The sequence below is a fragment of the Dreissena polymorpha genome, chromosome 12 (assembly GCF_020536995.1).
Source record: "Dreissena polymorpha isolate Duluth1 chromosome 12, UMN_Dpol_1.0, whole genome shotgun sequence".
NCBI classification, from domain to species: Eukaryota; Metazoa; Mollusca; class Bivalvia; order Myida; family Dreissenidae; genus Dreissena; species Dreissena polymorpha.
The window spans coordinates 57741497-57766785 of NC_068366.1; the positions used below are offsets into that span (position 1 = coordinate 57741497).

At 35.6% G+C, this 25289-nt stretch overlaps 1 protein-coding gene across 8 annotated transcripts in view; it reads left to right on the top strand.

Moving 5' to 3' along the window:
* LOC127852875 (uncharacterized) overlaps window positions 1-25289 on the top strand; it is a 113936-nt gene that overhangs the window by 67054 nt on the left and 21593 nt on the right. For 5 of the 8 annotated variants that reach the window (XM_052386895.1, XM_052386894.1, XM_052386896.1 and 2 more), the window contains 9 exons: window positions 2181-2304; window positions 3922-3999; window positions 8565-8648; window positions 9340-10179; window positions 16443-16596; window positions 17883-17958; window positions 18205-18444; window positions 19245-19398; window positions 20900-20986. In XM_052386895.1, coding sequence (XP_052242855.1) covers window positions 2181-2304; window positions 3922-3999; window positions 8565-8648; window positions 9340-10179; window positions 16443-16596; window positions 17883-17958; window positions 18205-18444; window positions 19245-19398; window positions 20900-20986 — 1837 coding nt within the window. Of the gene's footprint in view, window positions 1-511; window positions 1585-2180; window positions 2305-3921; window positions 4000-8564; window positions 8649-9339; window positions 10180-16442; window positions 16597-17882; window positions 17959-18204; window positions 18445-19244; window positions 19399-20899; window positions 20987-25289 lie in introns of those variants that run through there. The other 3 variants (XM_052386899.1, XM_052386893.1, XM_052386898.1) reach the window with 3 other exon arrangements.

Consider the following 25289-nt stretch of genomic DNA (forward strand, 5'->3'; position numbering starts at 1 on the left):
TTAAATGATTAATGAGGTGACAAATAAAAGTTTATGTAAACAACCATGATCATTGCAAAAATATGTTTTGCTGAATTTAATTTTTGTGCAAAGGAAAGCAGACGCGAACATGTCGATGCTTGGTATAAAGAAATTGTGCAAATCCTTCATTTTTTTGTGGTTCGGTGATTTATAATTAAAGAGATCTTGAGAAGATTAGTTGAAATCAATAAGAATAGCTTGGTCACGGGTATGTATCACAATGGAAACGGAATGTGGAGTAAATTATTGGGTAGCTTAGTTTTAATTGATTCTGGCTTGTGTGTAAACTATCATTGAGTGTCAGATTAACCATAATGAGACAGATTTTCAACAGATAGCGTCTTTGCAGGCTGAATCTTGCAAACCCTGTATTTTTTGCTTTCGGTTCGCGGGTAGGTGAGAAATAATCTGAATTTTATCAAAGTTGAGTGGACTTTGAGATTTGGAGAGGGAGTCAAAGTCTGCAATGACAGTAGGGCAGTGGACTCTGCCTTTCTCTGAGTGGACTGGGCACAGTAGGGTGTGTGTTTTAGCAAATCACGAATTCAACTTGATTGGATGCAGAAATAATATTTAAAAAAGTTTACTCAGAGAGAAAAGTTCAAATTTGGGTTTAAGTAGTGTGTGCATGTCTTTCAAAGATGAATATCTAGCTGTGAACTATTTTTGTCGTTTTGAAAATATGTTTTTTATGCAACGATTTAAACAATGTGACATTGATAGGATTGTTTGCATCATTAGTATAAGTGATTACATTGGGAAATTGGACACTACTTACTATGCCATAGGATGATGCATTTGTCACATGCATGCCTTTGCAAACAGATTTTGTCATGATGAGCTCCCAGTAGATTGAAGTGTCAAAACAAGTTCAAACCTTGAGTTTTTTGCAATGAAAGTTGATAGTCTGAATCAGGCATTTAACATGTTCAGTTAACTTGTCTAAGTTTTTTGTCGAATGTGCACAGAGTGAGCATTTTATGCATTCAATAATGATTGTTGAGAGAGGTTATCATTACAAACTTAAGTGCATACCTGATTGATCAAATCTGGCTTTCACATAGCAGAGAATAATAAATGCAAATATATGGAATTATATAGATATTGCTTTTGTTGAAATTTTGTAATAATGAGGTTATGTTAATTAACCAAATAAAAAAATCGTAAAATATTTCTGCTGACATAACATTAAAAGTGAACATATTCATGTGTTTCCATACTGTTATGGGGCATGGAGTAATATCTCTTTAATTGAACCAATAGTCTTGAATGAATCATTGACCGACAGTTGACACTGAGTTATCTGAAATTGTAGTAGCACTGTCTGTGTTTGTATTATATTCAGAGACACTTAATTGCAGTTTAAAAGTGGTATTATTTGCAAATGGATATAACTGTGTGCAATAATGATAAATAATGGACTTTCAAAAGGAAATCGAGATGAAACATGATATAGATAGTGCTGATAATAAGAGCTGTTATAAAAAAATGATGACAGAATATAAAGGAAAGAAATGTGCAGACTTGAAAGCAAACATGGACATATACCGCTTAAGAAAAATGGTAAATAATTACATTGTAATGATTGTAAATTATTTCACACACATTTTATTTGAAGTGTCTCAACAGAAGTCTTTTGGTTAAATAACTGTCAGTAATGACTTAAATGCACTTAAATGTTGAGTGCAGAATTGCTGTAAATCTATTATCAATCACCTTAGAATGTCATAGATTTTCATTCATTTCATTTCAGACAACTTTATAGCAAGTTAGGATGTATTAGATGTACATTCCTTTTATTTCAGATTGTTTGATTTTTGAATGTTTTGTAAGGTTTAGAGGCATTCGTTTGACAGATTTGAGTTGTCAAAATTCAGTTCAATAAGAGATTTATGCTTTCTGTAGTTGTCTCTGTGTTAACAAGTCTTATGTGAATGCATTTATCCTATGTACACATTTATTTGTTGGATAGGAATTATTTCATTGACTCATTTTTTAAAGGTTTGTTTTTCACTCGCATTGCCATGTGGTTCACCAGAAACTGGTGTTGGTACATTACACTCTTGGTGTTCACCACTCAAAATTTATTGAATTACATAGTTGAGTTTATGGTACCTTTAAATTATTCTTATTAATGTCTTGTGTTTTATCTATTTTAGTTAGAGTCAGCTGAAGACGCAAAGCTGAGTCAGATCTTGTACAAGCAGCGTTATCACCAGCAGCAGCTTCAGTTGGGGCAGCGCCAACAGAACTGGAACATTCCTGCACAGTCACCCACTCAAGGTTAGTCACGGGCGGAAATAAAGATCCCTATGGCCTTGGCAAGGACTCACAAAGTTCCCAAGGAGCCTAGGCCTGATTTCAAAAAGCTGCCAAGAGCCTCAGCCCAAACTCACAAAGCTCTGTAGGGCAAGGGCCTAATCCCTCAAATCCTCTAAGGCCTTGGACTTTACTCACAAAGCTCCCTATGGCATAATCTGAGCTCAAAAGGCTTGGTCTCTAACTAAAACAATCACTTAGCTCCTTAGGGCCTGGGCCAAAACTCGCAAAGCTCCCTATAAGGCCTGGGCCCTAACTCACAATGCTCCTAAAGGCCTGGGCCCTTACTCGCAAAGCCTCGTAAGGCCTTGGCCCTATAAACTGACAAAGCCCCTTTAGGCATGTGCCCTAACTCAGAAAGCGCCCTAAGGAATGGGTCTTAACTCACAGCTTTCTAGGGCCTGGGTCCTAACTCACAAAGCTCCCTAAGGCCTGGGCCCTAACTCACAAGCTGCCTAACGCCTGGGCCCTAACTCACAAAGCTCCCTTATGCCTGGTCTGGTGTGTAAAGTGTTTCCCCAGAATAGCCTGTGCGGTTTGTACATGCTAATCAGGGACAACACTTTCCGCTTTTTAACCAGGTTTTCCGAAGGAAAAAACTGGTTATTAGATTGGCGAATGCGGGCGGGCTGGCTGGCTGGCTGGCTGGCTGGCGGGCTGGCGGGCTGGCTGGCGGGCGGGCGGAACAAGCTTGTCCGGGCCATAACTATGTCGTTCATTGTCAGATTTTAAAATCATTTGGCACATTTGTTCACCATCATTGGACGGTGTGTCGCGCGAAATAATTACGTCGATATCTCCAAGGTCAAGGTCACACTTTGAGTTCAAAGGTCAAAAATGGCCATAAATGAGCATGTCCTGGCCATAACTATGTCATTCATTGTGAGATTTTAAAATCATTTGGCACATTTGTTCACCATCATGGGACGGTGTGTAGCACGAAAGAATCACGTCAATATCTCCAATGTCAAGGTCGCCACGACTAAAAATAGATTTAAAAAAAAAACAAAAAAAATTACAAAGGGGGTTTATTTTGTTTGTTCATTTCAAAAGTTCAGTTTGAGTTTTCTCCCTTTATCAGATTTTTTTTCACAATGAAAACCTGGTTTTGTGACAATTTTGTCCCTTGTATTTATTTGTATGCCCCCGAATGATCGGGGCTATATTTACTTTGGCCTTTCTGTCTGTCTGTCATTGTATGTGTGTGTCTGTGTGACTGTCCCAAAACTTTAACCTTGGTCATAACTTTTGCAATATTGAATATAGCAACTTGATATAGTATCTAATGGAGCTGCACATTTTCAGTGGCGAAAGGTCAAGGTCGAGGTCATCCTTCAAGGTGAAAGGTCAAATATATGGCTTCAAAGCGGCACAGTAGGGGGCATTGTGTTTCACAAACACAGCTCTTGTTTTATTTGAAGAAAGTCTCTTCTAAACGAAGATCCAGTTAAGGCAGAAAGTGTCATCCCTGATTAGCCTGTACAAACTGCACAGGCTATTCTGGATCAATACTTTACACACTTGCATTCATCCCAAATTTCCAGAATGAGGCTTATTTGAATTAGCTCTGATTTGTTTCAGGTGACATTTCCAATCACTCAGAGACTGGTTCCCCTTCCCAATCACATCGCCCAGTCAGGGCCTGGACCGTGTCCGGAGGTAACCAGTCTAGCAAAATATCTAGAGCTATATAGCAGAGTGTTGTGCCCTGATCCTGTGTGCTACCCTCTTCTATACTATCCTTTTTATTGATGCTTGCAAACATTTAATTACAATTGAAAATACTGCTTTAAACCTTAGTTACAAGTGAAAGACTAAGTAATTGCTTGAATTTAGTAAATTATTTTAAAATGTCACCAGGCTGGTCTGGCCTTCAGCTCTTCTCTTCTTAGCAGCACACTGTAACTTTTATGATCATAAATCTTAGACTCTGTAAAAGATATTGTTTTTGGTTCATTTTCTTGACTTTAAAAATATACAGTAAAAAACCTTTACGGGATTCACACAGAATAACAGTTCCTATCTCTGGTTACTGAAGAGCTTGTGAATTTAAACTGTGCGTCTTATTTTCCTGTTGACAAGAGTAAGTTATAAGTGAATCAAATGCATAAAAAATCCTTAAGTTTTCTGTGATTTACAGAAATTCACCATTTAAATATCTTATACTCATTTGTGGTGCCATTTTTTGCACACGCACACAAATGGTCCAGTATTATTAAGATGAGAAGAATTATGGGATCATCAGTTTAATGAGCTTTTAAATCGTGATTTTATCTAAGATAATATATTATATGCTAAAACTAGGCTTATTTTTAACTAATCTTCTAGTACTCTTACTTAAGTTGGGGGGTTACGCTGACATAATATGTACAATCTTCACTTGATCTCAATGTTTTACATTGTATGATCAGTTGCAAAGAGATTATTGAATGTACACAATAGAGCAATCTTTATTGGATTTTCCTCATTACAGATGCATTTTTGTTATCCTAGCCTGTTTAGTTTTGCTTCAAGAAAAACATACAATAAAATAGGTCTGTATAACCATTGATAGCTTTTTGAATTTTGCATAGACAGGGAAACCATTAATAGATTATAAGAAGATAGGAAAATTCGATACAGGTCAAGTAATCATAAAAATTACTATAACAGCAAAATTTATTTACTATGATGTGCAAAATCTTGTTTCTTTTATGTGGCTGAAAAAATGCGTTTCTTTTAAATTCATTTTGAATGGCTTTTTGATTGCTAGTTATGCTGAACGTAGGTAATAGAATGATTAGTTAAAGTAAGATAGATTGCTGTCTTCAGTTTTGCCTTGAAGTTTATTTTCTTGATTTTTATTTTGGGTGGGGGCCGGGGGCGGGGGACTCGGTAATTGAAAGCATTTCAATGCAATTGTAATGAATATTATCATTTTTTGCCATAATTTGTAGGGATTTTAATTACGGGTATTATGTACTTGAATTTGATTTGTGTAAGGGGTTTCAATTCTTGGCAAAATTATGTATTAAGTATTTAACATTTGTAGACAGCACATAAGTCAACTGATGAATTGCATAATATTGTCCTCAAGCCGCCATAAAAAATATCAAAGATTAACCATCTGAGTACTATTGTGCAAAAGTGTCTCATTATAAAATACAGAAAAATTACTAAATACACCATAGATTGAATTATATTAGATGTATTCCTGCAGGCAGTCACTTTATGTGTTTGCTTAGTGATAGCTAATGTGAAACCCATCTAGGTCAGTTATTGTTTGCTTTTGAATGAAAAATGTTTAGTTTGGATAACCATCAAGGTCTGTTTTTCGCATGATGCCGGTCATTTACAAATTTAAGCCATATCTTGTCAGATACATAGCATAATAATGAAAAGCCTTAGTCTTGTTTACAGGTTTATAATGCCACAAAGTTAACCATTGGCTGTCAATAATTCCAATAATAAATGATTAACCAAAAAAATAGAAAAAATATTTTGATAATAAAATATCAAAATGGTAATGTGCTCCTTTCTATTTTATGAAGTTTTGTCCGTTATGGATTTCCGTTCTTTGTAATGACAAACATGTTTTATCGTAGCTGATAATGGCACATGGTTTTATCGACAAGAAAACTACTTGGCAATTAATTCATATGATCTGTTATCGTTTTTCATGTCACAGATCTGTGGGATATTCTACCCAGGTGGGTTCTGCAAGTTAAGTCATGTCTGCCCCTTTATGAGTCACTCAATTGTGAATAATGGATACTTAACAAATCAATACAATCACTTCCTTTTTTTCTGCTGAATGTTGTAAAATGGGTGATAATTGAATAAAAGCTATTCAAAACTGCAATTTGTTTGTAAATGGCATCCTTGTTTTTGTTTTTCTAAGAAGTTATTTACGACAGTATATGATCTGCACCGATATTTGTTCTGGTAAAAAGAAATTAATAAGACTATATGAAATGTTTTTTAGTTAAAAAAATATTTATCTTCTCAAAATATATGAGCCATGCTCTGTGAAAAGGCGTTTTAACCCTTTGCATGCTGGGAAATTTGTCTTCTGCTAAAATGTCGTCTGCTGAATTTCTAAAATTAGCATTTTCTTCGATTTTTTTTCAAACAATACTATCAGAATAGCAAACAGTTCGGATCCTGATGAGACGCCACATTCTGTGGCGTCTCATCTGGATCCAAACTGTTTGCAAAGGCCTTCAAAATTCGGTTCCCGCACTGAAAGGGTTAACAATTGTGCGTAAAGTGTCGTGTCAGATTAGCTTGTGCAGTCTGCACAGGCTAATCAGGGACGACACTTTCCGCTTTAAATGTTCAGTTTAAAGAAAGTCTCTTCTTAGCAAAAATCTAGTGTAGGCGGAAAGTGTTGTCCCTGATTAGCCTGTGCGGACTTTACAGGCTAATCTGAGATGACATTTTTGGCACATGCATAAAACCCCTTTATCACAGACCAAGGACCATATCTTCATATTCTTCTTGATCTCTGCTACACATGGTGTTTGGAGGCAAGGGGTGTCTTCTGTAGAGCCTCTGTCAGTACATGTCCGTACAACTGCTCCTGCAGGCTCACAGAAATATATGTCTGTCTTTTATCACTGTTCAATAACCCTTTACCACTTAGAAACGTATTTTAACGCATTTGTAGTCCCATAGAAAGTTAAATTTAATTAAAGACCTTTCTTGCTAGATTCAAGTTTTAAAGGCTTCATTTTCAACCCTTAGATACTGATGAGCAGCAAACAGCATTAAACCTGAATAGGCTGTTCTGGTTTTATGCTGTTTGTACATGGCCATATCGACTTTGCTTCTAAGTGGGAAAGGGATAATCATCCTAATGTCGACCAGTGTACACATTTTAGATGTACGTACATCTACAAAGTACAAAAACTGCAATTCTTTGCAACATCAAGTTTGTACACTTAAATTCTTTTTTTAAACTTAATGAAATCGGTAGGGCTCACTGTTATCTGTACAGGTGAGCATTAAATTAGCACATCTTTTCTAATTAAAAAACAAATAGTCCAACTAGGGGTGGAGTACGCAATGTTTTTCAATTTGAAATAAATGGTTATCCCAGGATAGTTATATTTACATTTAAATGGATTGTTTGAACATGTCATGGGAAATGCTAATCTAAGAGAGACCTGATTCAAATGAACCAACATACATGAGTGGGAACTGTCAGGGTAAGATTTGTTATGGTGGGGTTGATATACAAGCATTGAGTTTGATAAAATCATAATTTACAGTTATATTTAAAGAAACAATCAGCAAACATAAGAAATGTTTATCTTTTTGGATTGACTAACTACTTTTAAATGAAAAATTATATTTTTCATGAGCAACTTTCGTCATAACAAGTGTAATTAAATCTTTACAAAACTTAATAAAAATGTTGAATTGTTAATTAAACAAACAACATTAAAAATCTTAGAAACTTGTGTTCAGTCTCAATCTCTTACAACAGAAACATTGTGATTTTAAATGAGAACCTGGGGAAATTAGCAATATTTGCAGATCTTGAAAACACTGGACATACCTTTGCTCCAGTCATGTGCTCTTGAAATCTGTTTAATCAATTTAGCCGAGAATATATTAGACTTATCTGGGATGACACTGAGCATATATAAGGCTAATCTGGGATGACACTTTCCGCATAGACTCAATTTTGGTTTAGAAGAGACTTCTTTTAAACGAAAAATTCAAAGAAATTGGAAAGTGTTGTCACAGATCAGCCTGTTTGAAGTGCAAGGGCTAATCTGGTATCAGAATTTATGCACATACATAAAGCCCAGTTTTCCAAGAGTGCAGCTATATTTATCAGTAGCAAGATGATTGTGGCTGCCTTTTGTTATAGATTGGTTTATTCATGGTTTGAAGTAAAATAATTGGATCATGGAACCATTTATCATATACCACTTATCCTTTTACCACTTAGATACGTATTTTCACGCATTTGTATTCCCTTAGAAAGTTATATTTAATTAAAGACCTTTCATACTAGATTTAAGTTTTTAAGGCTTCATCTCCAAACCAAACAGCGTAAAACCTGAACAGACTGCCAGTTACTTGCAGGCTGTTTTGTTTTTATTTGGTTTTCACATCGCCCTTTTCACTTTGCTTCTAAGTGGGAAAGGGTTAAATATGAACCAATAACTGGACAACTCAATTCTTGATTTTAATGATTTTGCTATTGATTGGCATCTTATATCGCACTTCAGGTGACACATCATTTGGGTCAGCACATGTTCATGGTCAAGGTCACCACTTGAATGATCTTTCAGTGCAAGATGTCACCTCGGAAGGTAAGTCCAGAAACTTCAGATCACTCGAGGGTGTTCATTTTGTGAGGTATGTCTGTAGTCTACTTCTGTTGTTTTAAGCTTTCTTTAAAATAGTTTTAAATGATCTCCATAATTAACCCATTCATGCCTAGCGTCCTGAAAAAAGGACATTGCAAACAGCGTAGACCCAGATGAGACGCCGCATAATGCGGCGTCTCATCTGGGTCTACGCTGTTTGCTTAAAGAAATTTCTGTAAGAAATATTCTAAAAATAGAAATAAATATACCAGACACCCCTACTTTTGGAAATAAATTGATCCAATTTAGAAGGATGGGAGAGTTCACTGGGCATAAATGGGTTAAAAAGGCTATTACCAGATGATTATTTCATTGAGAACTTAAGATCAATGTTATCCTGTCAAATATAATTATTAGTTTATTCATCGTCACAGAATCAAATTCAATACATTTTAATAATTTGTTAGTTGTTTGTGAACAAATTTTAGCATTTGTAACCAGCATTAGATTAAGATACAAAATCTGTAAAATGTCATTATTTGACAAGTACCTCTTTTTCATAAATATTATAACATAAAAAATAGTGACAAGCGTGCAATAAACTGGTGTAAACCCATTTAAGCTTTAGTGACTTGTAATAAATATGCGAAACTCTTATTATTGATATTTAATAATTTGCTATGTTCCTTTACAGATTATGACAAAAGGAGTGTAACAAGCATGCTAGACTCTGAATCCCAATATTTGCCCCTGGAGAAGTCCCCCGTGACTCCTGCCCGCCCCATGACTGCTCCCATTGGTCACGTCCTCTCCTCGCCCACAATCCAGCACATCTTCGACAATATACCCAGGGGAGACAATCGCCCCGCAACAGCCATCGGCGATACAAAGTACGACTCCTACGAGAAGCGACTTGTAAAACCGATGCATCCAGACATCTACAAGGGGATAAAACCGCCTGATTTTAATGTGTCGCCGCCCCAGCAGTCCGGTACAGGACCTAGCGTAGGGACCAAAAAGAAAGTGCCGCCCACCGCTCAAGCCGTCGATTGTGACACAAGTCAGGACACGTCGCAGGTGGATGACGTGCCAAAGGAGAACGAAAACGTGCCTCCCGTGAGGGAGCTTAGTTTGATTAAAGACGCTGCTGCGAAGAAAGCCCTTAAACAAAGTGCTGCTACCAACAGACCGAGAGCCGCAGAAAGTAGTGTAAAGAGTAAAGTGGTAGAGAAGAAAAATGATAAAACTGACTCCAAAAGTTCACATTTACACTCAGGGAGTAAGGGGACCTCTATACCGGTGGCGTCGAAGACGACAGTGTCGCGAACTCATTCGGAATATGTACCGGGTAAATATAGCACAGCCCGTAGGCACGATTATGAAGAGCGCAAGGGTAAAACTATAAAGTCCATTCCGGAAAAGATCATGAGCACTGACAGGTTGATCACGAGTGATGCGAAACTTGAGCACGAGTCCAGTTTTCTGGACTCTGGGATTTATTCACGTCCTAACAGCGATGCGGTGCTTGCTGAAGGTGTGTTTGATTTTTTAGTTTGCTGTTTCCATGCTAATATACTCAGGGCTTTTTTGTGGTCTTGGGGAGCTTTTGTTTTAAAATATTAATTAAAATCTATTTATTACAATAATCCATATATATTGTCATGTTGTTAAATTATTTGTCTAAAAAAGCATATATTATCATTTTTTAATAAAAATAAGCTCTCTTTTTTCTAATGTATGAACATAAAAATGTTAATTCCGCAACACTTGTAAAAGCCCTGATTCCACTTTCATTTGCACCGTCAATGTATAATTAGAGGTTCAAGTGTATTGAAGGAAGGGTATTGTTGCATTTAATGTAAAATAGTATAGGTAAGATTTTAAGAGAGTAAAAGTTTTATGATACAAATGAAACTTGTAAAAATGATGATTGTTATCGCTAGCCACTTGTAAGTCTTGAATCTAGGCCCATTATTGGAAAGAATCTTAATAAAGTCTTAACTTGAGTTAAACAAAATAAAAATAACATTGTGTAACATATTGCTATGCTCCTCAGTCCTGGCTAATATGAAATATAACAGCACTTTTAATTACATTTTACTTTCTTCTCTGTGTCAGAATGGTTTTTAAATCTCTGCATGAACTGGGTAAAATATTTAGGATTTATGTGACCAAAGGTCCATTTTTCTTTAATTTTTTGTTTATGTCCATTTATCTTAATTGTGCATAACCCACTTAGTTGACATGTCACAGTTTACCACTGTGTCTTGACAGTTTATTATAAGGAACAATGGTTATTTAATATTAATTCCTAAATTTGAATAGTAGTAAATAGTTAATGACTTATCGTTATAAAATGTTCACAATTCAAAAACAGACAACTGGGCTAGGCATTAAATAAGCAGGCTTTATTTTTAATAATGGATCATCGTAAACCTGTTTTTGCTTTGTACTTGTTTAAGCACCTTGGAACAATAAACCTGATGGCTTTGTTAGATATTTGACTGAAGAGGTTACTGTCATAGAGCTGTATCTATGTTTTATATTGAATGGAGATTAAGTAGTTTTGATGATCCTGATTAGATTTAGTGTAAATAATTTTATTATGTCAGAGGTTTTATTTCATGGTACCTGCGGGGTTAAAAATTCCTCAACTATTAAATATGTGACATTACTGTGATGTCATTATTGGATTTGAAACAACTAACTAATAAACATGTAGTCAGTTGTATTGTGGTTTCTTTGACTTTTAGAGGGTACTTTGACTTAGGTTCATTATACGCTTGAAATATCCTATTGTGCACGAGGGTTTGAACAAAGTTGGTGGTATACATGGAGGATAAACATGATAAAACAAACAAATAAACCAACAAAACAGTTCAAGTAAATTCACAGTTATTAAACAAATTGTATTGTAAATGATTATTAACCTGTTAGTATACCTGTCAGTTAATGTTAATACAAATGATAATTTGTTCCAGTAATTTAAATAATTGTTTACCTGTATGAAAAATCCATAATTTTAAATTTTGCTTGAACCAGAAATGTGCCCTTAACAATATTGTCATTTTTATGTCCCCCACTATAGTAGTGGGGGACATATTGTTTTTGCCCTGTCTGTCTGTTGGTCCGTTGGTCTGTTGGTCTGTCTGTCTGTTTGCGCCAACTTTAACATTTTGCAAAAACTTTTGCTACATTGAAGATAGCAACTTCATATTTGGCATGCATGTGTATCTCATGAAGCTGCACATTTTGAGTGGTGAAAGGTCAAGGTCATCCTTCAAGCTCAGAGGTCAAATATATTTTAATGCATGAAAATAGAGCTTTGAACACTGCAATGGCATCATTGATTTCCTACACAATTTGCTTAACTGGTACATAGACATACAAACCCTATCATAACTTTGTCTTTGGCTTATAAACATGTGTGAAGAAATGATAATTAATTATCCCCCACCATAGGCGGAGGGATGTTGTTTCAGCGTTGTCCGTCCGTCTTTCCGTCTGTCCAGCACTTTTGTGTCTGGAGCCATATCTTGGAAGTGCTTTGGCGGATTTTATTGAAACTTGGTATGAGTATATATACGGATAAGAGGATGATGCAGGCCAAATGGCATTGTACACCATCTGTTAATAATGGAATTATGGCCCTTTGTATCTTAAAAATCTTTTTAACATAAGCTTAGAGCTTTATCTTCATTAACACATGAGCTAGAGCCATAAAACTTGCCATAGTTGTTCTCAATCATCTGGGGGTGCTTCACATTCAACACCTGTAATCCTAGGGGCTAAGGTCAAGGTCACACATTGAAGTCACATTGACAAAAGGCACAACCCTTCATTTATACCTTTTCTTTACGTTCTACACCCAACCTTGAACAAAATTTATTTGGCAGGGGATATCAATTCAACGAATTTGCTTGTTTGATATAAACCGTGTATTGCTGTTCAGAATATTTCTTATGCAGTGCATATTTTTACATTTTAAGTATTTGTGAAGTTAAAATGCATTGCAACTGTATTATATTCAATGACATGCCAGTGCTGTGAATGAACTCAAAGCTGATACTGATTTGCATTTATTTGCCTATTGAATAATTTTGTTTTTGTATCATAGTGCATTTTTAGGCCTTAGAGCTGTAATTAACTTTATTTTATTGTAAATGACCTTCACTCTAAACCATTCCCGGTATGTGCCTAAAACTAGAAAATTTGGTTAAAACAGGATAGAAATTCCACACATAATAATTACAGTCAATTATCTCTGTGGTGGAATTAAAACATTTTTAGCTCGACTATTATGTATGAAATATATATAGTGGAGCTATCCTACTCACCCCAGCGTCGGTGTGAGCGTTAGCATTAGCGTCTGCGTGCAAATGTTAAAGTTTTCGTACTACCCCAAATATTTTCTTTGTCCCTTGACATATTGCTTTCATATTTTGCATACTTGTTTACCAACATGACCCCAACCTATAAACAAGAGCAGACAACTCTATCAAGCATTTTGTCATAATTATGGCCCCTTTTCCACTTAGAATATGCAGCAAATGTTAAAGTTTTTGTACTACCCCATTTATTTTCATTGTCCCTTGACATATTGCTTTTATATTTTGCATACTTGTTAACCAACATCACCCCAACCTATAAACAAGAGCAGACAACTCTATCAAGCATTTTATTATAATTATTGCCCCTTTTATACTTAGAATATGCATATTATTGATAAATCTATGTTAAAGTTTGCCTACTACCCCAAATATTTCCTATATCCTTTGACATATTGCTTTTATAATGTTACATACTTGTTCACCATCATGACCCCAACCTATAAACAAGAGCAGACCACTGTATCAAGCATTTTGACATAATTATGGCCCCTTTTACACTTAGATAATTGAACATTTTGCTTAAATTGCCATAACTTCTTTATTTATGACCACATTTTATTATTACTTTGACAAAACAACACTTACCTGAATACCACAATGGATTCCACCCAAACAATACCCCACGCCCCTACCAGAATCCCTTCCCCACCCCCCCCCCAACCTCACTCCCCCCCAATTTTTTTTTTTGAAAAACATCATGTAATAAATTACCACACCCCACATTATACCCCCCTTTCACCCCTCATCCCCCTACACCCCCCACCCCCTTTTTTTTAACATCTAATAAATTACCATCCCACATTATACCCCCCTGTCACTCCCCCCACCCCCCCTACCCCCCCACCCCACCCCCAATTTTTTTTTTTAAACATCATCAAATTAATTACCCCACCCCACATTATACCCCCCTCTCACCCCTCTATCCCCCCCCCAAAAAAAAGTTTGTTTTTTTTCCTTTTTTTATTTTTGAAAGATCGTCTAATAAATGATTGAATATGAACAATATCCCCACGATGGCTTACGTTATACTGTCAAGCACTCGAATAGTCGAGCGCGCTGTCCTCTGACAGCTCTTGTTTCTTTTATATATAACATGACTTGAGGTTGTTTTATTAGCTCATCTTAGCAAATCATGCTCACTGTGAGCTTTTGTGATTACCCTTTGTTTGTCATGCGTAGTCTGTTGTACACTGTCCTTCGTGCGTTGTCACCATAGTTCTTGTTAACACTCTAGAGGCCACATTTATTGTCCGATCTTCATGAAATTTGGTCAGAAGATTTGTACCAATGATTTCTTGGACAAGTTTGAAAATGGTTGCGTTTGGTTGATAAACATAGGCGCCAGGGGGCAGGGCATTTTTTTTCTTATATGGCTTTAGTAAAACCTTGTTAACACTCTAGAGGCCACATTTATTGTCCGATCTTCATGAAATTTGGTCAGAAGATTTGTACCAATGATTTCTTGGACAAGTTTGAAAATGGTTGCGTTTTGTTAATAAACATAGCTGCCAGGGGGCAGGGCATTTTTTTCCTTATATGGCTTTAGTAAAACCTTGTTAACACTCTAGAAGTCACATTTATTGTCCAATCTTCATGAAACTTGGTCAGAATATTTTTTCTAATGATATTGTGAATGAATTCTGTTTAAAAACATGGCCGCCAGAGGGCGGAGCATTTGTCCATATATGGCTTTAGTAAAGCCTTGTTAACAGTCTAAAAGTCACTTTCATAGTCCAAGCTTCATGAAACTTGTTCAAAACATTTGTTCTTATGATATCTTGGATGAGATCAAAAATGGTTTGGGTCTGTTGAAAAACATGGTGGCCTGGGGATGGGGCTTTTTTCCTTTTATGGCTATAGTAAAAAACTTTCTAGAAGTCATATTTATGGTTCAATCTTTATGAAACTTGGTCAGAACATTTGTTCTAATGATAGCTCTGCTGAGTTTAAAAATGGTTATGGTTTGTAGAAAAATATTGCTGCCAGGGGGTTGGGCATTTTCCTTGTTTGGCTATTGTAAAACCTTGAAAACACTCTAGAAGTCACATGTACTGTTGAATTTTCCTTAAACTTGGCCATAACATTTGTTCTAATGATTATGATATCTTGGCCGATTTCGAAAATGGTTCCCATCAGTTGTAAAAATGGCCGCCAAGGGCCTTGGCATTTTCCTTATATGGCTGTAGTAAAAACTTGTGAACTCTCTAGTTTTATATTTTGGCCAAGTTTGAAAATTGTTTCAGAAACCTCTCAAAAGTTACTGAGAGCAGTTTTTCCTGAAGTTTCAGGTGAGCGATCCTGGGCCCCTGGCCCTTTTGTTCTGTTTTATTCGGGGGAGACAATAGCACTCGTTTTCTTGGATTTCTTTTTTCCACTTGTTGCACCTGACCAGTATTTATTATCATAAATGAATATGTTATGTATGAATATAAATACCAAAATAAGTTTTGCATGCTCAATATTTATTTTCAATAGAGTTCAATGTGTCAGTAAGTGGTTCTGACAAAATATTGAGGGTTGGCAACTTGCAAAGTATGAATATCCTTAATTGTTCAGTTAATTTGCCTTTAACTTTGATATTGGATGCACAATACCATGACAATAGAAATTGATGGGAGGATGAATTGATAACAAAAATGCTGTATTACAGTTCTTAAATCTGAATAGCATGAATGCTGCAGTAAATTTCCAAATAAATGCCAAAATCTATTTATAGAGCCTTCACTTTTTTTCAGGCATTTATTTCGTAATATTCAGTATATTTGTTATTGTAGGTGTTAAAAGGAAAAAAATCTGAGAATTATTATGAAGTATCAGACATCATGGCTGTATTCGCCAATCAAATATTAAGTAAAGAATATTCTTAAAACTGTTCTATTAGTATAATATTGTTTAACCCATTTATGCCTAGTGGACTCTCCCATCCTTCTAAATTGGATCAATTTATTTCCAAAATTAGGGATGTCTAATACATTTAATTCTATATTTAGAATATTTCTTACAGAAATTCCTATAAGCAAACAGCGTAGACCCAGATTAGATGCCGCATCATGCGGCGTCTCATCTGGGTCTACGCTGTTTGCCAAGGCCTTTTTTCTAGACGCTAGGCTTAAATAGGTTACAGTAATATGAAAGTAGTTTAATCCTCCAACTACCAGTACACAATTTTATATTTAGAACAATTTATTTATAACATGTTCAAAATGTATAGCCTGTTTATATTCAGATGCTGATAATATTTTTCTTGAATCTAATTCTATACTTTATTCTAAAATCTAAGAATGGGTTATTAAACAGGGGCCCTTAACAGGTCCTGTGAAGTAATGAAATGATTTAAAATGTGGTTTAAAAAAATCCCTACCAAATCTATTACAATACACTGTATTTATTTACTCAATCTCCACAGATGTCAAATACCTCCAAGCGGCCACTAAGATTCAGAGTTTTTGGCGCGGGTACTTCGCAAGGGAACACAACGTTGACTGTGTGCGTGTAAGACGAGAAATACGGGCCAGACGAGCGGAGGAACACATCGTGGTGTTGCGGACTGAATTGGAGAAGTAAGGCATTCCCCATGTACTCATTTTTTTAAAGAAACTTTTATTTTCTGTGTTGTCCCATGCACTTTAGGGTGGTTGCTATTAAATCAACCACAGGTTATTGAAACAACAACAGAACATATTTATATTTTACAATCATGGGAAACTCTTAGTTTTAATGACATTTGCTTTGTACATTTCCAGGTGTTTTAGTTGTCCATTTCCTGGCATGCACACAAGAGTTGCCTGTTATTAAAACCAATTACTTACGATACACCCAAATCATATTTTATTATCATTGTAAAATATGTTGTTATTATCAAGATTGTTTCTGGTAAATCATACTTACCGGTAAGGAGTTCTCATAGACCCCTTGCTCTGATTTTGACAGTCATTTGTTTCATTTGATAATATCAATTTAACTTTTAAAATGAACAAATATTTTGTCTTGTTTCATATTAGACAAATTATATTACAATAATAAGAATGATCTTAATTCTAACTTAAAATATGCCCAAAAAGTATAGAAAAGAGAATACAAGGTTAGTGAAAAGGGTGTTTAATGCATGTGCGTAAAGTGTCGTCCTGGATTATCCTGTGCAGTGTGCACAGGCTAATCAGGGACCACTTTTTCTATGTTTATTGTTTGTTTCCTTTAAAGGAAGACTCTTCTTGACTAAAATCCAGTTAAGGCAGAAAGTGTTGTCACTGATTAGCCTGTGTGGACTGCACAGGCTAATCTGGGACGACACTTTATGCACATTAATTAAACCTCCTTTTCAAATAGGGAGGCACATGTGTTTTATTTAGCATGGCTTAAAATGTTGAACTACTATTGGCCTTTATTCAAGGCAAAAAAAACTTACCTCATAGTCTATATACTATTAGGTATCTCGTTATTGTGTGCCTTTATTTTGATGATAACGAAAGAAACACAATATTGAAAAAGAATACAGTTTGTGTTATTCCCAAGTGGTCTTATTTCATCAATATCCATGATGATTGGGTAAACATTTTAGCCATGCTCTTGGGTTACTTGGAAAACAGGGCTTATTGCGTGTGTAAAGTGTCTTCATAGATTATATTGGGCAGTCAGGGATGATGCTTTCTTCTATTATGGATTTTTTTATAAAAGGAAGTCTTTGTATATGTAAATCCAATCTAGGTGGAACGTGTCCTCCCATATTAGCCTGTGAGGACTGCACAAGCTCATCCAGGACAACACTTTACGCAGGTGCATTAACCCAGTTTTCCCATAGTGTGGCTCATTTGTAACATTTTGTTATAAATCATATCTGGTGTTTCAGACAAAGACGTCTGTATGAGCAGGAGCGCCAGCTGAGGACTCTTCAATTGGAGGCCATAAGACAACTCTGGCGGGAGGTAGGTTACTTTCCACTCATTTTAAGCTGTTAATTTTGGTCAGAAAATGAAAACTGAAACAATTCTGCGGCATTGAATAAGATGATTTATCAAGCATTAACAAGGTTAATTGTCTAGGCTTTAAGTTTCATTTCTGATAAGCATGTGCACTGCACAGGTTAATCTGGGACAACACTTAAGGCACATGCATTAAGCCCCCTTTTCCCAGAGTGGGAATTTACTCCAGCTATCTTGGCCAACTTGCAGGTCCAGTCTCTACAAAGCTGGAAATCAGAGGTCTTGCAGTCGCAGTCGTTCGTCACTCAGGAAATGAAACGTGAGCACGAGTACAACTCGTACAACTCGAGTCTCGAGATTCAGAACACGCTGGCCAGGGCAGAGCTGATGAGCCACCGGATGGGCGACCCCCTCACGGCCCAGAGTGCTCTCCTGGACTCACACAGGCAGATGGAGCTAGAGAAGACGTGTGCTAATCTTCAGTCACAGGTGAAATAATGACATTACGTAACATTTGATTGTTAGATCTAAATAAGAATGAAACTAGATCTGGGAAAACGGTGTTTAATTCATGTTTATAGTGTTGTCCCTTATTAGACTGTGCAGTGTACGCAGGCAAATCAGGGACGACACTTTCCGTCTAGACTTTATTTTCTCATTAGAATAATCCTTCTTCAAATGAAAAATACCATTAAAGCTGAAAGTGTTGTCCCTAATTAGCTTATGTGGACTGCACAGACCAATCTGGACATTACTTGACGCTTAATCCTTAAGTGCTGTTTTCCCATAACGAGGTTCATGTGCTATTGTTATTTGTTTCTTTTGTGTTTTGTAACTGTCTTAATGCAGAAAACAGATTGGCAATTCTGTTTGCCCATTATAGGTAAAGTCAAATCTTGATTGACAGGTAGCACCTGTGCAATTGGTTGGTCCATTTATGATAACAAAGCTGAACATTTTTACAGAAATCTAATTGTATACATACTTGAAGCGTACTGAAATAATAAATAACAAAAATATATGTGAACCCTTTCCTGTTCAGAAGCAAGTGAAAATGGCGATATGCAAACAGCATAAAACCAGAACAGCCTGCCACTAAATAGAAGTACGTTCAGGTTTTATGCTGTTTGTTGCTGATAAGTATCTTAGGTTTGGTAATAATGGCTTTAAAACTTGAATCTATTGAGAAAGTTCTTAAATTTAATTTGATTTTGTAACGGACTACTAACTTAACAAAGTGTGTGTCTAAGTATTAAAGGGATAAATTATAACCATTTTTCTGTTGTTAGGTAAGCCAGTTGCAAGAAGCCCTGAAGTCTGTCTCCAGTATTGTGCTCCACGGGGCTGTGGGCTCCACCCAGGGCTCCCTAGCAGGCTCTCTGCAGGCGACACCCCGGTCCACGTCTAGTCTGAACACCACCAGCAACACCACTGCCCAGAGAGGTAAGAGCAGGGAAGAGAACCCTGGCAGTTGTAGAGTGTGCAGGGAAGAGAACCCTTGCAGTTGTAGAGTGTGCCGGGTAGAGCACTCTGTCATTTGTAGAGTATGCAGGGGAGAGAACCCTGGCAGTTCAGGGAAGAGCACTTTGGCAGTTTGAGAGTGCAGAGTGACAATGGCCCGTATTCACCAATTGCTTCATAGACTTTAGTCTCAAAATAAAGATTGTTCTTATACCTGCAATGTGCTTAAACTACCTGAAAGTCAAGTCTAACATAACAGTTAACACTAACAATCAATTGTTAAGAACAATATGATATAAGCACTATTTTAAGCTTGAAGATATATTAAATTTAAGGAATTTTTATTTTTAAGTCTAAGAATGGGTTGGTGAGTTCGGGCCCTTGGTTAGGACAGGTGAAGCACCCTGGTGGCAATTTTATGTTCAAATTGTCATCCTTGAGTTCAAAATGTCCACATGTGGATGTTTTCAGGAAGAGTATTGAACATTTTTTTGTGCGCCATGTTTTCATTTTCCCTATTATCCTACTGATATGGAAATGGTGCATTTTTCTTCCATGGAAAAATATCAACTTGAAAAATCAAGGAATTTTCATAGCCTATGTTTGTTCATGTGCTTGTTTAATTTCTCCAGAATTGATTGGTATCTAGTTATTAAATTTGGAGACACTGAACTCTGCATGTAGGTTACCTCAGTGTGCAGAGCAGCCTTTACTTCTGTAGGCATACTATGAAAATCTAACTAACACACAGAATTATTATAATTTATTATCACTGAAAAATAAATTTATTTTGTTACTGCTTTCCATTGCATATATGTTATTCAGTGTAGACATAATAATTCTGACTATTTCACATTCTTAATGTTTAATCAGACATTTTCAAATATTTGTAAACCTCAGTAGAAGACTTGTATAATCTTCACTTTAAAGTCATATAGATCTCTGTAGACAAAGTATAGCTACTCCTCTTCAAGGTCTTTTGTATCACAGATTCACCAAGTTTGTTTATTTATAAAATTGTATCTTGCTATCACATTCAAAATTTGCATATCTGTTTTAACTTACCAGTCTAAGATCTTTTTTGAATGCCACTTTATGAAATATGTTGTCAAAAGCATGTTTATGTGGATCTGGAGTAATGTAAAGTTTAGCAGATTCTTTATGTTATTATTAAAATGAAACAAATATTTATAACTTCCTGCTTTCTGAGTAGTTTAAATAAATAAAGAAACACAAATTATAAAGTATTCTTTAAAAATTGTTTTGGTTTCATTTTGATATTTTTTTCCGACTATTTTGTATGGTATTTTGCAAATGGCCAGGGCAATTAGAGAAATAGTTTAAAGCTCATACATTATTTTCTATATTTTGGCAATATATATTTGGTAACTTTGGTTACATCTGTTTTTTTGTTGTTGTTTTTCATTCCTGTATTTAACCTTTTGGTCAATAAGTGTACATTGGATTCAATGGTATTTCCAAGCAGATGAAGACGACAAGATCATGGTGACGGGCGAGTTTAGCGATATAGAAATCTCTGAGTATGAGTCTTTAACGGGCTCGCACTGGGGTAAGACCGTTGTAATCATTGTTACATGCTATGTGCCCACCCTCTATGCCTGCTGCCTGTGAACTTAGTTATATATTATTAGTTGTTCTGGTAAACCCTTAACCTGCTACTGATGACCAGTGATTAATACACTTTAGGGAAGGTTTTGCTACTGATGATCAGTGATTAATACACTTTAGGGAAGGTTTTGCTACTGATGATCAGTGATTAATACACTTTAGGGAAGGTTTTGCTACTGATGATCAGTGATTAATACACTTTAGGGAAGGTTTTGCTACTGATGATCAGTGATTAATACACTTTAGGGAAGGTTTTGCTACTGATGATCAGTGATTAATACACTTTAGGGAAGGTTTTGCTACTGATGATCAGTGATTAATACACTTTAGGGAAGGTTTTGCTACTGATGATCAGTGATTAATACACTTTAGGGAAGGTTGTGCTACTGATGATCAGTGATTAATACACTTTAGGGAAGGTTTTGCTACTGATGATCAGTGATTAATACACTTTAAGGAAGGTTTTGCTACTGATGATCAGTGATTAATACACTTTAGGGAAGGTTTTGCTACTGATGATCAGTGATAAATACACTTTAGGGAAGGTTTTGCTACTGATGATCAGTGATTAATACACTTTAGGGAAGGTTTTGCTACTGATGATCAGTGATTAATACACTTTAGGGAAGGTTTTGCTACTGATGATCAGTGATTAATACACTTTAAGGAAGGTTTTGCTACTGATGATCAGTGATTAATACACTTTAGGGAAGGTTTTGCTACTGATGATCAGTGATTAATACACTTTAAGGAAGGTTTTGCTACTGATGATCAGTGATTAATACACTTTAGGGAAGGTTTTGCTAAAAAGATATATGAGCCATGCTCTGGACAAATGGAGCTTGATTCTTGTGCATAAAGTGTTGTCACAGATAAGCCTGACTTTCCACCTAGACTTGATTTTAGTTCAGAAGAGACTTCCTCTAAACAAATAATTCCATAAACGTTGGAAAGTGTCCTCCCTGCCTGATAAGCCTGTGCAGACTGCACAGGCTATTCTGGGATAACACTTTACGCACATGCATTAAGCCCTGCTTTTAAAGAGTGAAACTCCTCTTGTATGTGTCACTAGCAAGTCAAAGCATTTCTCGAACAGTGTGCACCACCTAATTCTTAGACGTAACAATAAAGAAAACACTTGTTTGCAGAGGTTCTTTATGAAGGCTGCCAATGTTGCTTCTGTAAATTTGAAAATACTGTTAATTTAAGAATGATGTAATTAAAGGTGATGGACATCAAAACAAGTAAGACTGAACATTAAAGCTCTTTTGAAAGATAACAAATATCTTTAAGTTAAGTCTAAGAATAAGTTGGTAAATATGGGCTTATTTTTGCTTTAGGTATTAAGTCATAGTGAATCTATTTTTTGGACATGAAGGAACAGAAGGGATTTTTTTTGCCAATTTTTTGTCCTCGTTAACAAATTGACAGGATGCATATCAGTTTGTTCTTAAATTTTGTGCTTTTGATTTAATTTCTACAGCAGCATTTCTGAGTACATTGATTGCTCTTATCTTACACTGGCATATAGTACTGTTAAGGTATCATATTTTCAATAACTTACAAAAAACTGCAGCAGTTTGAGGGTTTAGCTTTGTATCTCCCCCGTACTGACTCTGCCAGCAATAGTCTTAACTGCATGCTTTTTGAGAAATGTGTGGGGCTCTCAGAAAACCAGGCTAAATGCATGTGCGTTAAGTGTCCCAGATTAGCCTGTGCAGTCTGCACAGGCTAATAAGAGACGACACTTTCTGCCTAGACTGGATTTTCACTGAGGAGAGACTTTCTTTTAACAAAAAGTTCCGTAAAAGAGGAAAGTGTCTTACCTGATAAGGCTGTGGAGTCCGCCCGGGTGTGTCTTACCTGATGAGGCTGTGGAGTCCGCCCAGGTAAATCAGGTCAGACGCTTATCCACACAGCCAGATTTTGTTTTAAGAGACTATCTTATAATGAAAAATTCCATATAAGCGGAAAGTGTTGTCCCTGATTAGTCTGTGTGGACTGCTCAGGATAATCTTGGATGACACTTAACGCACATGCATTAAGCACATATTTTCAAGAAAAAGGCTTGAATTATACTTCTAGGTCATAGTTTGTTGTCAAATGACCCATAACTGGAAGTTAGACTTCCTAGGGGTTAAAGTATAAATGCGAGCATGAGTGGTTTGATACACACATCTGAACCCTTTCCCACTCAGAAGAAAAGTGAAAATGGCTATGTACAAACAGCATAAAACCAGAACAGCCTGCGAGTAACTCCCAGTCTGTTCAGGTTTTATACTTTTTGCTGCTCATCAGTATCTAAGGATTGTAGATAAAGTCTTAAACACTTGAATCTAGTAAGAAAGGTCTCAAATTGAATATAACTTTGCAAGGGACTACACATGCTTGAAAATACGTATCTAAGTGGTGAAGGATTAACTTCTGACCATTCCATTACAGACTTATGACCTTCGCGTAATATTCAATTCAAACACGGCTGTAAACTGACTTTTTATTCTGAAATGTCTCTTTTATGTTACCTACTGTTTCTTAGGAAGCTCCTTTCCTTATTGTCTGTTCAAGCTGTCTATTGATTGTACCCCTGCATTTTTCATTTTTGGTGTACATTACCAAACATAAACTTACCATCAAAAAACAGACGGATTGATACATAAATTTAATTGAAATGAAATTGATTTTGAGCTGTTCAAAAGCAACAAAAACAAGCATTGTTTTAGCATATGCTTGGAATGTTTTAGCTATGACCATAGATATTGCAGAATAACCATTGCTTGTTATCCTTCTTTGTTCATATTTAAGTTAGTGCATGCCGTGTTGGAATTCAACTTAAGTAATGTCAATGCCAGACCCCCAAAAGCCTTTTTTCAGATTTGGGGAAAACTTTTGTTAAATTTTGGATTCAAATAATTTCAGTAGTTACTGAGTTTCAGAATTGTTAAATGAGGCACTCTTACTCATAATAAAACAATGAAAGTGATTTGATAAGAAAGACAATTCCAACGGTTCCGTAAAACTATAAATGGCTGAAATTAGACTTAAGGGATTCTGGAATTGATGCAGCATACAGTTCTAGAAGTCATAGTGTATATAGTGCATGCTAGTGGGTGTTTGTTCCTCTCTTGCATAACTTCTTTTCACTGTAGACCTTTCTTGGTTCCTGTACATGGGCAAAATCTGATATGTTGTAATCAGAATACTGATTTTTTTATAGAAATTTATAACAAAGAGCTTTTTTCCCATTTATGTTTTGCCATATATAATGTTCTGGTTTCCACTGTGTAATAGTGTACATTACAACTTTTTGAATGATCAATATGCATGTACCATAGAGATTAATTTCTAGTTCAATGCTTAATAATATTATATAATTTAATAAATCACTTTTTTTGTATCAACCTATATAATAAATCACATATTTCATAAATCGCACTGATTTATACTATACAGCTTGTTCAATCACAATAATTTATACTTTTGGTATACATGTAATGTGTTTGTTGCTCTGCACACTTTATATTTTGTTATTGTAAGTTTGGATGCTACATTCATTTGAATATACTATGTAACACTTGTCTGAGGCATTTGAATGATAAAGTTATATACTATGCATGTGCTGTTAGCTATGTTGTATTTTCACCTACTGTTGTTGTTATACAAATGGTTTAACTATGTATTTTGTGATCAATTATTTGTACTATCATGTTATGTATTTCACAAGATAATGTTTTATGTTCATCTTTTACAAATAATTATGTTATACATTGCAATCAAACACCGTTATTTCAAATTATGTTAATTCAAATCCATGCTGTTCTGAAGTATTTATCTTATTTTGACGTATTTATCTCGTCCTGAAAGAATTTGTTCTTTATAAAACTATCATGTCTTCATTGATGTAAAATTTGAATTAACCATAATTTTGGTACAACTTTGGTCCCAAAATATTGTTTCTGCAATGAATAATTCACTCTTTTTGTAATGATAAGGCCCATGTGACAAAAAGTATTTTACATACTTAAACTGCTACATTTCCTTCACAATTTTTATAGGAGAAACGATGTATGATTAATAAAATTAACCAAATGTTTAATCCGAAAATAATTATTTTGAAGTTTGGATTTGAAAGTGTTTGATTGTACTTGGAAATCAGCAGCTTTTCTGACGTTAGATAAGATTTATCACTTTCTGATCACCAGTTATCACTTTTTAGAAGTCAAATATGGCTGTAAGGAAATGAAAAT